Below are 17,257 nucleotides of genomic sequence, written 5' to 3' on the forward strand. Positions count from 1 at the left end.
GCTCTGGCCCCAGCCTGGTGCACCCTCCCCCCGGGGGGGGATGCTGGCCGCGGAGCCCTGCGCAACCCCCTCCCCAAATTAACACTAATTAATAATAATCTAGACTTCTTCCTTGCCCTGCACCGGCGTGGGACGCAGACCTTGGTGGGCAACGGGCAGGGTCAGGACCCCAGTCTGGGGGTGGGGGGGCAAAACGCCTGTGACCCCGCGCTGGGGTTGCTCCCCGTGGGCTGTTGAGGCCCCCAAAAGTGCTGGTGCGGGACAGCTGCACCCCGAAATTGAGCACCGCAGATGAGCAAAGGGGCAGGGGGGCGGCCGGGGCACCCCGAAACGCTCGGGCTGGGCCCGAAAGCAGCTGCACCCGCCGCCGCCACCGCCGGGGCTTTCCGGGGTGCACGGGTGGCACAGCCCAGGCACGCGGGGCTCGGCCTCAGGGCTGGAAACTCCCGCCCCTGCCTTATTTATCTCTTATATTTATTTTAATCCTTCTTCCTTCAAGCTGCCTTGGTTTCCACGCTAAGGACGTGCTATGACAAGATGAAAAAAATAAAAGCAAAACCCAGGAGGGCAGTGGGCGCCGGCCTCGCTCCCCGCCTCCGGGAGCCGGTTTTCCCGGCTCTCCCTTTTCCCGTAAAGGTGGGGTGCTCCTGTGGGCCCGGCGCTGCTCCCGGCACCGTGCCCACTCTTGGCTCCTCAGGTCCAACATCCGCAGAGGTGGGTGGCGGAGCACCCCATCGCCCTTGGCCGCGGCAGGAGAGGGGCCGGGACCTGCTGGGAGGCAGTTTTTGTGCCTCGCAGCTGCCGCGATGGAATCTGGGGACCGCTTGGGATGCTAAATGGGCATCACTAGCATCGCCGGCGCTGCTGGCCAGCATGGGGGCACCGCAGTTTCATGCAAAAAAAAAGAAGGGGAAAAAAAGGAGGAAAATCAACCCTGGGGTCGTGCATCAGTCCTGTTATAAACGCTCGTGACAAATTGGAGGAGCCAATTTGTATTGAATAAAAAAATCGAATTTATTAGCAAGCGATAAGAGAGCAAAACAGCGCTGGGCGGCCGGGGAGGCAATGCTCCGCCACAGGCCCGCAACTTTATGTTATCATTACATTCCTTATATACATTTCATGTATCCCCTTTCTTGTAAGTCTCCGCCTTGTCCTGCTTCTTCTTTCCTCATTTGTGCAGGTCTGTTACTATGTAGATTCGGTAAATTTTCTCAAGGATGAGTATCCTTTGATGTAGAATGTCTTTTGATGTGGAGAAATACAGTCTTTGTTAATTGCAGCTGTTGTCCTTCCTCTCCTTATCTAGTAAGTTATAGCCATTGCTTTCCTCCCGTGACCCGTGACCTTCACGCATCACTTAAGCTGTTATTTACACAAGGCATATGTTAACTCTCAATATGTCTCTTCACCCTTCTCGATTTCATGAACAAAGTTAACCCGTTCATTACAAGCCCCACACGTGCATTTCAGGGCCAGCATCACCCTTGCAAACGGATGAACCCTGTGGGGGTCCCCACCAGCCATGCCAGGCCCCAAAAGCGAGAGGGGGAGCGGGCAGAGGTGGGAGCCAGGTCCCAGTGGCCGGTGCACAGCAGCAGCCTATCCCCCTCCCCCAGAAATGGGAAGCAGGGCCAGGCTGGGGCTACAGCTGGTTTCCAGTAACACGGGGCCCAGGCACAGCTGGCCGTGATAGAAAATGGTCAGCCTGGGCTTCGGACCACTGCGGTGCAGGTTATGTAGTTTTTTGCATTAAATTAGAGGAAAATTAGCGAATAACCATGATATTAGGCAGGTCACAGCCGGCCCAAGCATGCGCTCATCTGCGTTGCTCTTCCTTGAGCCCCTTTAAGCTCTGTGGGGAGCAGTAAAACAAATCAAACCACTCTGAGATTTGCAGGAGTTTTACAAGTTTATTACCCAAGGACAAGAGTGGTGGCCGTCGGGGCTGAAGCATGGGATTTTGCCCTCTTCCCCCCTACATTTCTTACTTTTGAGGGAATTTCCCCTTCTCTCCAGGAACTTCTCCCTACTGCTTACTAGGAACTCCTGCATGGTTTTCCCGGACATTGCCCTTTATTTTCTAAGAAATTTCCCCCTTCCTTCCTAAGAAATCACCCTATTGCTTTCGAGGAAATTTCTCTGTCCCGTTGCAGGCAATTTCCCTCCCATTGCTTCCTCCCTTGCTTCCTGGGAAATTTCCTTGTTACTTTCTAGAGTCCTCCATTGCTTTCTAAGAATCTTCTCTCTGCTTAGAGGACTTCTAATGCTTTCCAGGAACTTTCCCCATGACTGTTGCTCCCTGGGAAGTACAAAATTATTTCCCCAAGAAATCTCATTCTTCCTGTCCAGGAAATTTCCCTTTTGATTTCCAGCAATTCCTCCTTTGCTTTCTGAGCAGTTTCCCCTCTAGGAAATATCACTGTTACTTTCTTAAGAAATGTCACTTTTGCTTTTCAGCAAAAAAGCTTTTTTTTTTTTAAATTTCCTCAAATATCAGCTTTTTGCTGGTACTTGAGGACATTTCCTCTTTGCTTTCTAGGAACTTTCCTCCTTTGATTTCTAGGTTATCCTCCCTATGGCCTTCTAGGAAGTTCCCCCATTGCTTTCTACAGCTTTCCAGAATATTTCCCCCTAGTGCTCTCAAGGAAATTCCTACATTGTCTTGCAGTAAATGTCCCCTTCATTTTCCAGGATATTTTACTGTAGCTTTCTAGGATGGTTTCTCTTTGCTTTCCAGGAACTCCCCTACTGGTTTCCAGGAAATTCCCTTTTGCTTTGTAAGAATTTTCCCCCAGGGCTTTAGGAAATTTCCTCTTTGCGTTCCAGGAAATTCCACCAGCCAAATCCGACCCACCTGCTGGAACCCATGGCAGGGGCATACAGCACCTCCACCAAAATGTGTTTAAGGGCAGTAAACACCACAAAACCCAAACAAACTGGAGCCACAAGAGCCGTAGTCAGGGCAGGAGCAAGGGGCGGGACTGACACGTGGGACAAGGTATGACAGAAAAGAGCCTGGGGTCAGCAGAGGACCTTATGCCTGAAGAACCAGGTAGGACACATGAGGAGTTGACCCCACGCTGGCTGTTGTCCCGTGCCCTGGGGACAAGTGACATCCCCAGGGAGGGAAGCAGAGGTGTAGGTCTCCGAGTGTATTTATTTACTTTTATTCCTCAATTAAGCAGTGATTGCACTGAGGTTTCTGTTAATCAGGGATTAAGTTGATGGGAATTCTCCCATTTTAAACTCTTCTTTTTTTGGCCAGTGGCACCCTGCCTGCCTGGGGGGCTCCTGCGGGGCCACAGTCACTGTCTCCTGCCACCTCCCCAGGTCCTCCTGACTCAGGGACATGTCCAAGCAGCTAAAAATCAGCCCCATTCAGGTCACCAGCTCCAACGTGGTGGAAGAAGAGCTGGAGATTCCAGGAGGAAAAGTCAGTTTTACAACAAGGTTTTTTGAAGCATCCAAAATGACAAGGAGACCTTTCCCTGAACCTCAGCCCTTCACTGCACCAAATTTTCCTCCAAACACAACCCCACGATACAAACCTGCACCCCACGGACCCCTCTGCAGCTGCCAGTCCCCCAGCTTCAGGGGGCAACCCTTGCAGGCGGAAGGGCAAGCAGAAACCCCACTACTTTTATCAGCAAGGTTTCTTTTGGGGACCCTCCTTGTAAATCACAAAGCAGCAACGAACAGGGCACCTTACAAAAAAAAAAAAAGGAAAAAAATCTCTTTTAATCCACCCAAGGGAAATCCAGAGCAAGAGCAGCATCACAGCACTACAACAAAGCACAGACATCTATCACCATCTTTGCACAGATTCCTTCCCACATACATGGATAAGTCATTAAGAAAAATAAAGAAAATTATTCACATGTGCAAAGTGACACATAACAACTCAGCCACAGAACAACTTTTTTGAAGAGAAAAAGGACGCATCAAGGAAGAAGACCCCCAACATACAGGTTTTGCAAAAAACTAACCCAAGAATGTTGGAACAGAGGTGGTTTTCTTTTAAACATTAAAAACAGGGATTTTTTTTTTAATTCATTTAAATATACATTTGAAACACAAACACCAAGCAAGCGTGTGGAGAATAAAGCGAAAAGAAGAAGGAATGAAAAGTTAATTCGACCAGTTTAATTTAAACACCAAAGTTGGGTGAATTGCACCAAATGGAATAAATAATGGAGAAGATCACGTTGGGTCAGTAGATCTCACACTTAAGATCATTTAAACTAAAATGAATTACCCAGCCCAAGAGAGTACTGAATGAGGAAGTCCTCTGACAAGTGATGTTAGTTGGGGCAGTGTCCCTTTGAGAGCGCAGGTTGTAGGTGTGGATTTGCCCTCTGCCACCCAACAACGATCACCACCCCAGAAGCAAGTGCGATGACGAGTTTTTCTGGTCCAGAGCACCTGACCCCATAATCATGTACACGCAAACACCTCCTTGCTCAGGGTGTGGGAACCCGCTGCCTCTTCAACACCGGCTGGCTCCAAACACACGCAAGTCAAACACCAAAACACAACCAGACCTTGTGTTTTCACCTTGCAAGGTGAGCACACAGGCGTGGCATTTCTAGCACGGCTCCACATGGTTGGGCACCGCAGAAGTGGAGCAGGCACCTCCTTTCGTGCACCTGGGGCCAGGCTAGAAAAATAAAATTAATCAGCTAATCTACACCTGCGGCCACTGCTTTATCACCCCAAGGGTGGGCAGGCTGAAGGAATGTAAGTGGTTTCTTGTTGTTTGGCTTTCCCTCCCCACAACCCCGCATTAAAAAAAACAAACAAACAAACAAACAAAACCCTGAACAAAAATAACTTGATCCCAAGTTCCTCTCCCTCCCCTGCCTGTAGCCAAGCAGTGAAGCACCTTCAGACATTCATGTGATCCCACAGACATGTTCCCTACAGAGCAGACATCTCATCTCTGCACCTCACCCGGCTGTGCCTGTGACACCTAGTTAGGAGGGACATCCCTTTGCTTTAAAATAAAAACGATTACAAAATCAATAGTAGTGAGCCCCTTTCCCTTCCTGTGACCTCCAAGAAGTCATCCAAGTCCAACTTGTTTTTGAGAAAGGGAGACAGAAGGGGTGAAGGTTTCCAGGCCAGAAACTTGCCAGATCCAGCATCCCGCCTGCCGTGCCTCCAGCGGCGATGAGATGAACCCTCTTTGTGCAGTGCCTGCTCTTGACCCAGGGCAGCAGAGCCAAGGAGGGGCTGAGGGGACACAGCTGCCCCTCCAGCTCCTCCTCAGATAGCTGGCAACTCCAGGAAGAAAGAGGGGGACTGGGGTGGATGAGGCTTCAACGTTATCTCCTTCCCATCCCTCTTCCTCCCCAAGGCTAGGAGGAGACTTCTGCGTCTGCAAGCCCAGTCTGTGCTTACCAGTGTCCTTAAGAATGACAATTTAAAAACCAAAAAAAAAACAGGAAAGGAAAAAAAAAAAGAAAAAAGATATGCATAATTGGGTATTGTCCGTGGAAGGAGCAGGAGGGGGCAGGTTCCAGACTGAGACAGAAAAGGGACTCTCCCCCTGCCTGTGTTTGCTCGTCTGGAAACCCCATCCCCTCGGCATCCCTGCACGAACTCTTTGTGCTGTTGCTCTGACATCAGTTGACATGGATGATGAACATGGAGATGAATTCAGTGCTGCAGAGGGCGGGAGGGCACACACACGCGTGCCGGGGCTAGGCTCGGTGCTTGGGGAGCATGTCCAGCAGGAACTCCGCGATGCCGATGAAGTAGACAACTTGTGCGATGCCAAAGAGAGGAGCAATGACCAGGGCTCGGCAGTATGCCCCTTTCAGGAAGGCCATAGGCCCTTCCTTCTGCCAGATCTTCCTGGGGAGAAACAGCACAGACAGGTAAGTTTCCATTCCACCCCTCCACCTCGCCAGGAGAGCCTCTGGTCAGGCCCTGGCTTTCAGCCTCCCTCCAGAGACTAAACCCAGGCAAGCGCTGTCACCTGGCACTGCCTCCATGGCAGATCATCCACCATCCCCCATGTGCTCTGCAAATAGCCAGGCAGGAACATGCCCCATCCCTACGAATGGCCAGGAGCAGGAGCCTGGGTCTGGATATCAAGCTAAGACAACTCCATGCTTGCATCAAGAGGTCCCCCCCCGCTCAAAAGTTGGGGCCAGCTCCACCCTCAGTATGGGACACAGCCAGATGGCAAGCGACTCTGGCTACAACAGCAATACACAAGCAATACACAAGACTCCCTTCATGTTTTGAAGCAGCCAGACCACAGTTTAGCAAAGCGTCAGAGAAGAGTGCGACTGGGGACAGCCCACTCAGACAGTGTTCCTGCAGCCGCTGTTCAGAGTGGTCCCAGGAGGGATACGAGACTTAATGCTGTAGGATTTCTGGACAACAGGGCCTTGGGAGAGACAACCAGAGCATTGCCTCCCTTTGCAGAAATAAAATCTTAAGTGTTATGACTGCTGGGGTTTGGACAGAAGCATTTGAATATAAATGCTATATTAACCTTACTCAAAATAGGAAGAAGTTCCTTTTTATGTACCTATATATATGAACAGTATATAAATCTGGTCATATATCTATATATCTATCTGTATAGATAGATAGACAAAAGCACAGGTTCAGCAGGAACCTGAAACAGAGAAGCTGCTGGTTGGGTCTAGAAGCTGCACTGACTGCCTGGCAGCGGGCAGCAGCAGATGCTGTACATCTGATGTGGTGGCCTGCTTCACGAGGAGTCTTACTTGGTGCAGTCCAGGATTCCTGAGTAGGTGTCCTCATTCACACCTCTCTGCAAGGACTGCAGCCGTGTTTTGATCACTGGAGAGAAAGAGAGAAAAGAGACAGTGGTGAGCACTAGGAATGCAGCATGCTCTTCAGCAGGCAAGAGCCATCCTGAGAGTAATATCTTTGAAACACAGTCAAAATGAGATCACCAAGAGCACAGACCATTTTCATATATTTATCAGCAAGACTGTATGAGGTTCAACAAGGCCAAGTACTGGGTCCTGCACTTCGGTCACAACAACCCCATGCAATGCTACAGGCTTGGGGAAGAGTGGCTGGAAAGCTGCCCGGCAGAAAAAGACCTGGGGGTGCTGGTTCACAGCCAGCTGAATATGAGCCAGCAGTGTGCCCAGGTGGCCAAGAAGGCCAACGGCATCCTGGCCTGTATCAGAAATGGTGTGGCCAGCAGGACTAGGGAAGGGATCATCCTCCTGTACTCGGCACTGGTGAGGCCGCACCTCGAGTACTGTGTTCGGTTTTGGGCCCCTCGCTACAGGAAAGACACTACAGAAAGAGGTGCTGGAGCGTGTCCAGAGAAGGGCAACAAAGCTGGTGAGGAGCCTGGAGCACAAGCCTTATGAGGAGCAGCTGAGGGAACTGGGGTTGTTTAGCCTGGAGAAAAGGCGGCTGAGGGGAGACCTTACCGCTCTACAACTACCTGAAGGGGGGTTGTAGTGAGGTGGGTGCTGGTCTCTTCTGTCAGGTGGCTGGTGATAGGATGAGAGGAAGAGAGGAAATGGCCTCAAGTTGCAGCAGGGGAGGTTTAGGTTGGATATTAGGAAAAATTTTTTTACTGAAAGGGTTGTCAGACATTGGAATAGGCTGCCCAGGGAAGTGGTTGAGTCACCATCCCTAGAGGGATTCAAAAAGCGCATAGAGAAGGCACTTCAGGACATGGTTTAGTGGGCAGGGTTGACAGTTGGACTCGATCTTAAAGGTCTTTTCCAACCTAAACAATTCTGTGATTCTATGAAAACAGGGAAAAACAAACCCATTCCTTTACAAATGGATAAAAGAAAAAACACAGCCACCCAAATGGCAACCCCCTCCCCTCACTGTGACCAAGGTTTCCAAGGCTGACTTAAGCTTTAAACGCTTCCAAATTCAGATATCTTTCTGCAAAGTGAGAACTGATTTTCAAATACTCAGCTCCTTCTGGAAGAAGTATCTAAAACATACGAAGCTGCTCTTACACTTCTTCACAACTTGGAGAGTCTGCAATGTTGGAGAGGGAGGAGTTGCTTTCTGGTGTTTTTTACAGCAGAGAAACTGAGGTGGTATTTAAGGCAGATGCTGTGGAGCCGGAGAAAAGGCCCCACACAGATCCGACGCTTCCCCTGGTTGTCCATGACCGTATGCACGTAAATGGTCTGCACACTATCACTCCACACAGAAACGTGCCTTTTCAGGAGCACGTTCGCAGCCATTCCTGCGAAGAATGACTGAAATGAATGACACCCTCTTCCTGACCTACCTAGCAGGTACTGCAAAACTTCCTGTAAGCTGTGGCCAAAGGTAGAGCTCAGCTGAAGCAAACATCATCTGAGCTGAGGCAGCTCAGACAGCAGAGCTCCCCTCCTACAGTACACCTCCCCGCACGCTCATGCTGTGAAGAGGCTGGCACGGTCACCCTCCTCCTCACCCAGCTCACTCGTGGGCCTCTGACTCCTGTCACTTGGCACCAGGCCACCAGCACAGGCTACTCAGGACTCACCATCGCAAGGATTGACAGCCACCGCAGCTGTACTGCCAGCCACACATCCGGAGAGGAATGATACGTAGAACGGAGCCTTGACATTGGGGTCTTTCTGGCCCAGCTTGTTCAGGTTTGCAAACAGTGGGAAGTACACAATGGAGAACGGGACATCCCTGCGGTGGGGAGGGAGGAAGGGGAAGAAAGAAGAACAAGGATGAGCAAAGTCAGAGCAGGACACCAACAAACTAAGCATCAAACTAAGAAGGGCTGTGAGCATCACGTTGGCAGCACAGCCACAAGCACAACACAGATATCCCAGCTCTGTGATCTGCAATGCAGCCAGGAGCCAAAACTCAGCAGGGACAAAACTGACTGCACAAAGGAGAACAGGCCCACAGGAGGCATGCAGCCCTGCAGAGTCAATGGCCTCCCCTTGATTTTCCAACACTCAAACCAAAGACCCCAGCACATGCAGAGGTCAATCATTTTGTCCACTTTTGCTAATTACAAGAGGTTCACACCCTGCCCCTCATCCCACTGGGCATTGCTTTAGCTCTGCCTTTGCTAAAGCTAGAGGAGAGTCACTCTGGCAAAGCCCAGGTAAAGAGTGTCAGGGTGGGCACTGCTCCTTGCATCCAACACGCTCCATGGGCCAGAACCTGTTTCACACTCTGGAGACTCAGGCTGATGGTTTTGCTTTGCTAGCTCACAAGGACTTCTCTACAGTGTTAAAATATGGACCATGGGGGAGACAAAAACCTTCCACAGAAAGCAGCAGAATTAAATCTTCCAGGAACAAAAAGGCAGCCTCCTTCGCAGCCCTGACCTTCCCTTCTTTAATGCACAAAACCTGTGCATGAAAACCAAACCAAATCAAACCCACACCGCCTGAAGCCAACACCTCCTTTGCAGGCTTGTTCCCTGGATGGCTGGTGCTTTAGGTTCAAGACTGGAAACACCAGTGCCCTGTGCTCGAGCCCACGCCATCCTACCTTAGCAGTGTGGCTCCCAGGCCCTTGTAGAGTCCTGCAATGCCTTTGCTCCGCAGCAGCTCCCTTGTTATCTGTGTTGCTGTGGTGCGCCTTTCCACCGCTGGCTCGGCTGACCCCACCGCAGAGGAAGAGGACAGCTGGGCCTGCGCTGCCATCAGTTTCTTCTGTGCCGCTGGGGAGAAGCGGAGAGAGCACTGATCTGCAAGATGCTCAACAGCAGTCTCTTTCTGCCCGGTGCCATGGGACAAGGAGGAAGAGCCAGACCTCCAGGTGCACCCAAACATGCAGACTAAGGCCAGCCAGGTGCCCTGCAAGCTTTTGCTCCCAGTCTGCCCATCTCCTTCAGCCTGAGACAACCCAGCTTGTCCCACTCTTGGAGCTGGCTGCTGCCATACCACAACGCTGTCTGCTGCGCTCTCCTACTGACTGGTTTTACCTAAGCAGGAGCAGCCTGTCTTGCACAACCTCCGTGGTGCAGAGAAAAGGAGCTGCCGTGAGCAGGCAGATGACAGTACCTGCTTCCAGCTACATCCCTGAGCCCCAGCTAGGACAAACTAAAGATATTCACAAATGAGAGAGGTTCAACAGTTCTGTTCTTTGCTTCCTTCCCTTGAAAGCAATCACTAACCTGGGGAGTTCCTCAGTCACATTTATAAAAGCAACCTGGTTTCTCCCATCCTTTTCAAACTCATGCATTTCTGCTCTTTGGCCACAAGATGGAGAGCACATCAACCTGTTGGCAATCCTTAGGCTGCCACGGGCACACCACAGGTCTCTTGCCACACAGAGAACAGGCTGTTCACAGCAGCAAAAACCTCTTCTGAACCCTCAAATCATGGCTTAATTCCTTCAAACATTTTAAAATAATACGCACAAAGAGGATAAGGTCTGCATTAAAAACGGCAAAGAGACGAAAGAAAAAGTAAATTTGTGATTTTTCAGGAATGCCACATCAAAGGAGAAATTAAAGGATAAATTGGCCCGTTTTCCAGGAAGGACCACAAACATGGTATCTAATGGTGTCATGCAGGGCTCCTGAGGAACGAGGCCATACCCTGGGCTGACCTCTGGAACAGATTAAGGCGATAGCAAACAGCTCTTCCCCCCCAGAGTCTCCATGCCAGACTCTGGTCCCCATTCTCACCAGAAATGCCCCACAGTGTTTCAGCCAAAAGGCTCACACTCCCTCCTGCCTCTACCTGCCAGCTCCTGCCCACAGCCCCAAAAGCCTGACGCCAAACCTCTTCCAAACCCAGTGTGCCAGGAGAAATCTTATTTACTGTTTCAGCCAAGACAACTGCTGCTTTTGTCAGGAAGAAAAAAAGAGAGAGTAAGAGGGGAGACAAGTCATTTGGAAAGGACACATCCCCTTGGGAAGCTGTTGGGGAGGTGCTCCAGGGGGGTAGAAGAGAGAGAATAATCAGAAAACAGAGAGAGAGAGGAAGGACCACAGGAAAAGCACTGGAGGATGCTAATCCCTTCCTGGGTACCTAGTAACTAACAAGTTTTAATTGTTCACAAGCTGACCACCCTGTTATCTCTCCTGTCTCTCTCCATCCACCAGCAGCATTTGCTGTTTCACTTGCCAAGCCTATTGCTTCAAGAAAAAAAAAAAATCATCACCTTTTGTAACTGCAAGGGCCTCTGCAAAGCCAGGTGAGCAAAGGGTGGGGGTAAGTGACCTGGGAAGAGGAGGAGAAACTTCTGCTACAGCCTGAGATACCTCTGACTTGAGAGAGCAGGGGGAAGGAAGAGTTTTCTCTGCTCATTCCTTCCCCCTCTGCCTTGACAGCCCAGTCCCAGCTCTTTCCCCACTGCCTGCTCAGTGCACAGGGAAGAGAAGCCCACATACCAATTCGCCCTGCATCCTGCAGCTGGATTTTAAGCATCTCCATGGGAGTGGTGACAATCACCTGGCAGGTACCCGCGCCGCAGCCCGCCAGCATCTCCCGCAGCAGTGTCAGCTTTTTCCTGCCCAAAGAAAAGAGAGAAAGAGTCAGTCGGAGGATGTGGCCTGGAGTAACACTGGGGCAGCTGGGTGCAGGGGCTCAGGGCACACCTCTGACCCTGGGGGTTACAGGAGAAGCAGCCCCCAGGGACAGGGGAACCTGCTTGGCTTGACAGTTCAGCATAGCCCAGGCTCGGCATTTCTGCTGGCATCACCTGATCTGGAGGAAAAGGCCCATTTTGGGCCCAGAAACAGAATATTCAGAAAATGCCACAAGGCCGGCCAGAATAGACCCAGATGGGAGCACACGACCCTCTCCATCCCCAGACAGAGAGCTGCAGCTCTCTTCCAGCCCGGTGTTGCCCCTGGTCGGGGCACAGCTTTCAGAAAGGGTATCGCTTCAGAGGGCAGCAGAGGACCTGAGCATTAAGGGGGATAAGCAGCTTTCCATTTGCCAGCCTAGTCCTTTAAATACTGTCAACATCCCCACAAACAAACAAACAGAAACCAAAGGGCAAGGAGCAAGGGGGGGGAAATATTCGAGTTGCGGCTTTGGAGTTCTCCCACAAAAGCAAAATAAACAAACAGTGAACATGAGAGTCAGGGAGGCAGTCCCCCTGTTACCCCTGGTTAGGAGCTTCTTCACCTCACCAGCCTTTCCAAACCTGAAAAAGTAGCCTTTGCACTAAACTGGTCCTGCCTGAGGGACAAGGGATGGGATGGACCCGCAGCACTGCAGCTTTGTGCATCTTCTGCACGGGAGAACAAGGATTATCAGTGATATGTTCTTGACTAACAAAATGCAGCATTTCACAGCTCCCTCCATCACAAAGCCATGAAACAGCTTAGCTAAGATGAAAATCACGTACTTAGGATGCAAATGCTCAGAAAGCCTCAGTTTTCAGAAACTGATGAGTTTTTGCCCTGTAAAAACCTCACCCCTTGGCACCAGAAAACACTGACTGGATTAAAAAAAAGAAGTGCCTCTGATCTGCTCTTATCTAAATGGTGGTGGTGGGGGGGGGGGGGGCGGGGAAAGGCAACTATAAATCACACAGCCAGAGGGAAACAGCCTCTTCTTTTTTCTGTTTTAAATGCAAGTACTATTTTTACTCCCCCCAGCCCCACTCCTGCAGCGATACCTCATCTTAACCTACTCAAGGCGAATCCCCACACTATGGCAAAAGCAGTCCCACAATGATACACCCTATTCCCTTGCAAAAACAAGCCACGCTCCCTTACTGGGGGTTTCATATGCAAGCACATACAGCACAGCTGTGGCACTGCAGACCAGCAAAGAAGCTTCAATGCCAACCCTAAAGGAAAGGGAGGGGAGATGCGCTGTAATCCTGCTGGCCCACCATGTCAGCTGGGCTGTTTTCTCCACCCCTCATCTTCTCCAGGGAGGACATCAGAGCAGGGGATTAGAGGCACAGAGCCACAACGGAGATTACCAGCAACTAAATATAGAGCTCTCCTGTGAGGCTGAAGGGAGGAACATTTCACAGTCTCCCCTTTCCCAATTCCCCCACAGATGAGAAGCTGCGAAGAACAGTCCCTCCCATGGAGTTACCCACACAGGTGCTTAAGTGTGTGCAGCAAGCTTTCCAGGAGGTACACAGGTATCAGGGTGTGCAAATCCAGAGGTCCCCCCTGGCAGTGACACCTGGAGGTGGCCAACTTGTGCCTCTTGGGCGGCCTGAAGCCTTGGACACCAGTCTCTGTGCAGCTTGATACAGCCAGCAGCAAGGCTGTACAATCCCTAGTCCAGCTGTAAGAGGAAGCAAACCACCCAAAGGAGCTGGCTGCCAGTCCCTCTCTATGGCACAGCAGAGCATCTCACACTTTAGCAAGAGCCCTGGAGCACCCCTGGAGTACTTGTCTCCTGGCTTTCATCCAGGGCAACCGCTTTGATACCCAGTTCAAAAGATCAGGAAGATTTGCCCTACATGTTCATTTGTGGACCATTATCCCAGGCAACAAAAGCCGACCTGGCTTGACTGAACTCCATGGAGCTATGCCAGTGTGACCCAGTGAAGGATTTATGTGCATGGGTGTATTTTAGAGATGTCAAACAGGTACATCAAAAGCATCTAGAACAAGGGCTTTCAGCTTTTGGTTTGCATATCCTGGGAACTGGGGGCAGTCCAAGAAAAAATAGCTTAAGATAAGCAAATCTTTTGTCAGGAGGTTTAAAATTTGCCATACAAGGGTCAAACTCCCTTTGCAAAACCTCACCAGTCTGCACGTAAAGGAAGTTTGAAAACGGTTCATCTCTAGACGACAAAGGAGTTTAAATATTCAAGGCACCACAGGCATTATCCTCAGTGGTTTAAAAATTGGCACACCTCAAATAACTTCAAAAGCTGCAACACCAGCAAGGATCTGGTCCTACAAATGCAGAAACCATCTTTTATCACAGCAAGAGGGTGTTAAATATAACATATACACAATAGCCCCAAATTCTGCACTGGCAGAATCAGTCATTCCACTTTAACTGACATGCAATTAATTAGTGACAAATCAACAATGTCAAATGGGAAGGGGAGAAGACTCATGCTGCATCTAAATTAGAGTTTCAATCTAGAACTGAAAAATGAGAAAGTCAAAAAGCAGGAATGAGAAGTTAATGGAGGGCTTTTCAAGGGCAACACACCAGTCCAAAGTTAGGATCTCTGAAAGCATTGGTATATCGATGTCACATGGAAGCAGAGTAAGATTTTTTTCAAGGTTCTGAAAAATCTTGACCATGTAGGAGTTGACTGTGCTTAGGCAGGGACCAAAACCAGCCATTCTGGCATAAGGATGACCAGATTTCCAAAGACAGGGAATCTTTGACCTAAGGAAGCATCCATACAAAGCTATATGTTTCTGTTTGCTACCCAAGAGGCTACTGTCCCCAGCTTGGACATCATCTTCCTCACTCATAAAATAATCTCTGCCTCTGTTCTGACAACCCAACGGATTGTCAAAAGCTCCCTGAGAGTTTCAAACCAGAGAAAGTCAGCTGCTTTCAAACAAAAGTGGGTCTTTGATATGGATTAGAGGACCAACACACAGGAGCTGTCCTTCAAAGGGAGGGCAACTTGTCTGCCACAGCCACGCAGGGACATGCACACAAACCGCCAGTCAGTCCCTTTAACCCCAACCCCTGATCTTCCAAGAGGGAACAACAAGCTATTGCAATCACACTTCAGAAAAGCTGGAGCTGTGATGCTGGGAAATGTAAAAGCAAGAAAGTTCATATCACAAGCTCCCTCTCACTTCTGGTGCCAGCTCAGAAATGCCTCAGACAAGCAAAGCAAAGCAGGTGGACAGATCCACCTCAAAGGAACGCCACCAGATTAAATGTTGCTCTGGCAGACGTTACTCTGTAGGTTGTATGGTACAACCTACCTCTGGCTGCAGGAGCTCTGTGTTGCGTGTTTGGACTAAGTCAAGAGGAAGGTGACTCTGCCTGCACCCATTATATCAGGTTTGCCCTGGCGGGAGATCCCAAGTGTTCTGTTCCAATACGAACGTCTGTGGAAGTGAACAATGAACACGGCAACGTGTCTGGGCATGTTGAACACAGACACAACCCATGTTTTGTCCCAAGACATGCGCCTGGAATGGAGACAAAGGCAATACTCCTCTCATGGGTGTATTCTGTGATTAAACAGCCCATCTCTAGCTCCCTCTAGATTAACAGTTGAAAGTGCATTTACTTGCTGGCTGACCTTTGATGTCTACAACCTCAACCCACTGTAATTCCCTGAGCCTCTGTGTGCTAAATAATAGCTATCCCTGAATAGGCACAGTGAGATTATCAGCTCTTAACTGGCTCTTTCTCTAGGGGAAGGGCTGGATTCCCCCACCTACAAGTCCCAGTGGGTTGGATGAGGCTTATCTGCATTAAAGAAGTGTTTAGACATCCAGTGGGTAACTACAGGAGAGGCTGCCTTGGCCCACAAGGGTTCCAGCCCAGAGAAAGACCAAAGCATGGTGTGTACAAGGTGACACAGCAGCTCAGCACCAGGACTAGCAGCATCCCTCCTTCCTAAATCAAAAGCCTCACTTTACAGTCTATGAGCATTTTGCAGCTCAAGGATCAACCAGGCTGTGCAATGGCTACTTAACCAGATGCCACAGAAAAGATGGTCCGAGTATTTTAGGACAGCCTGAAAGAGAAGTAGATGAAGGAAGGAGCCCTGGGGAGACATATCAGCTGGGAAGGCAATGGAGAACAAACTCCAGTCTCCCCACCTGCATGGGAGAGAAGGAAAAGTGCCTTGCTTGTCTCAGGATTACAGTTGGCTATTTCTTTTCTCTGAGCAAAGCTACAAGGCAGGGGAAAGCAGAAAGGAAGAAAACTTGCTGGCATCAGCAAAGACACAATTAACACAATCGTGCTGGTCTTCCTAGGATTCCGAGCTGCTAAGTCAGCAGACTGCCAGCCTCTGCTCCAGAACAGCAAACAAAACAAAGGTCAAGATTAAAGAGGACAGAAGACGTAAGGGAATAACACACCTTGGAGAAGAGCAGCAGGAAACTCATCTAGGGACACTGGCAAGTTTTTATGAGCAAGAAATCACTTTTATAAGAAGCCATGAGACACTTTTTACCACAGCCAGGCAGACTATTTAACTAAGAACTGAAAAATGAACAACAAAACCTGGCAAACACATGCCAAACACAACAGCTGTCTGGCACTCAACACTCTGGAGATAAACATGAAACCTTGGACACTTTAAAGGCACTGTTTTTTAATGAAGTGTTTAACACCCAAATTCAGAGAGGACATAAAAAGTAGGCAATACTTACATCTATCAAAGAGGCCTCACTCACTGAACGCCCAAAAATCAACAATGTACTTTAAATGCATGCTGGTGTACTACCAAGTTAAATTGCTTTCTTAGCTTCATACTCAAGTGCTTCACTTAGCCCTAGTGACTCCTCCCTCACATCCTCTGCTCTGGACAATGAAGCTATTTTAACGGCAGCTGTGAGATTATGGGTCTCTCAACACATCCAGCTTCAGAAATCCAGAGAAAAAAAAAATAAAAATCCCATCTGTTTCCAGCAGCCTGAAGGTTGGAAGTTTCCCTTCTCTCTTGTGTCCTGCATTCCCCAGCCATGTGGTCCAGCCAGCACAGAGTGCCACAGGAACAAGGACCTGCCTGAAGACTCTTCTGTGGGTCACCTCTTCTACTTCCCCTGGGAAGTGCAGAGGCCCTCAGGCCAAAATCATCACAGGACAATGTTTGACCCTTATTGCCTTTCTCAATCAAGGTCATGGGGTGCCCTTGAGGTTTTCCAGTATCTTGGTTTTCTTCCTTTCCTCCACGGCATAGCAAGGGGATTTCCAGCACTCACACAACTCACGCAGGCCTCCCTTATTCCTACATGACCAGGACAGCCTGGGAGGACCACCACAGTTTTGTTCCCTTGTGAAACAAGAAGCTGTAGCAGTAGGCTGTCATAACGGTCTCAACAGCAAAATAGAAACAGGCAAAGAAGCAAAAATCAAGTCCTGCTGTCCTGTGAGCACACATCCTTCCTGCACCAAAAGGAGGGGAAAAGCATTGTATGGGCAGGAGTGCCCTGCTGAGCTAGCCCCAGGGTGGAGAGGGCTGCAGGAAAAGACATCTCCAGCCTCAGGGAGATGCGTGCACCAACAAGGGCACAAGGTCCCACGTGAGGTCTTGCTGCCCCAATACTCCACCTCCAGCAGCATCCAAGAATATGGCCAGGGAAAAGGGAGTCTAGCACAAACCTGCAGTGATACATCCTCAAAATACTCTTCCAGCAATTTGCAGCCAGGAGCTTCCTACACCACAGGTGGTGTTTTCA

At 49.7% G+C, this 17,257-nt stretch overlaps 2 protein-coding genes across 2 annotated transcripts in view; both read right to left on the reverse strand.

Annotated features, from left to right (window-relative positions):
- IRF7 (interferon regulatory factor 7) overlaps positions 1-2,871 on the reverse strand; it is an 8,881-nt gene extending 6,010 nt beyond the window's left edge. The window contains exon 1 of the mRNA XM_010562577.1: positions 2,858-2,871. Coding sequence (XP_010560879.1) covers positions 2,858-2,871 — 14 coding nt within the window. The remainder of the gene's footprint in view (positions 1-2,857) is intronic.
- Positions 2,872-4,715: 1,844 nt separating this feature from the next.
- SLC25A22 (solute carrier family 25 (mitochondrial carrier: glutamate), member 22) overlaps positions 4,716-17,257 on the reverse strand; it is a 29,568-nt gene continuing 17,026 nt past the window's right edge. The window contains exons 5-9 of the mRNA XM_010562560.1: positions 11,330-11,448; positions 9,478-9,649; positions 8,504-8,658; positions 6,747-6,822; positions 4,716-5,859 (exon numbers count right to left, since the gene is read on the reverse strand). Of these exons, the coding sequence (XP_010560862.1) occupies positions 5,706-5,859; positions 6,747-6,822; positions 8,504-8,658; positions 9,478-9,649; positions 11,330-11,448 (676 nt within the window). The 3' untranslated portion in view covers positions 4,716-5,705. The remainder of the gene's footprint in view (positions 5,860-6,746; positions 6,823-8,503; positions 8,659-9,477; positions 9,650-11,329; positions 11,449-17,257) is intronic.

Source organism: Haliaeetus leucocephalus, unplaced genomic scaffold (genome assembly GCF_000737465.1).
Source record: "Haliaeetus leucocephalus isolate CR32 unplaced genomic scaffold, Haliaeetus_leucocephalus-4.0 Scaffold161, whole genome shotgun sequence".
NCBI classification, from domain to species: domain Eukaryota; kingdom Metazoa; phylum Chordata; class Aves; order Accipitriformes; family Accipitridae; genus Haliaeetus; species Haliaeetus leucocephalus.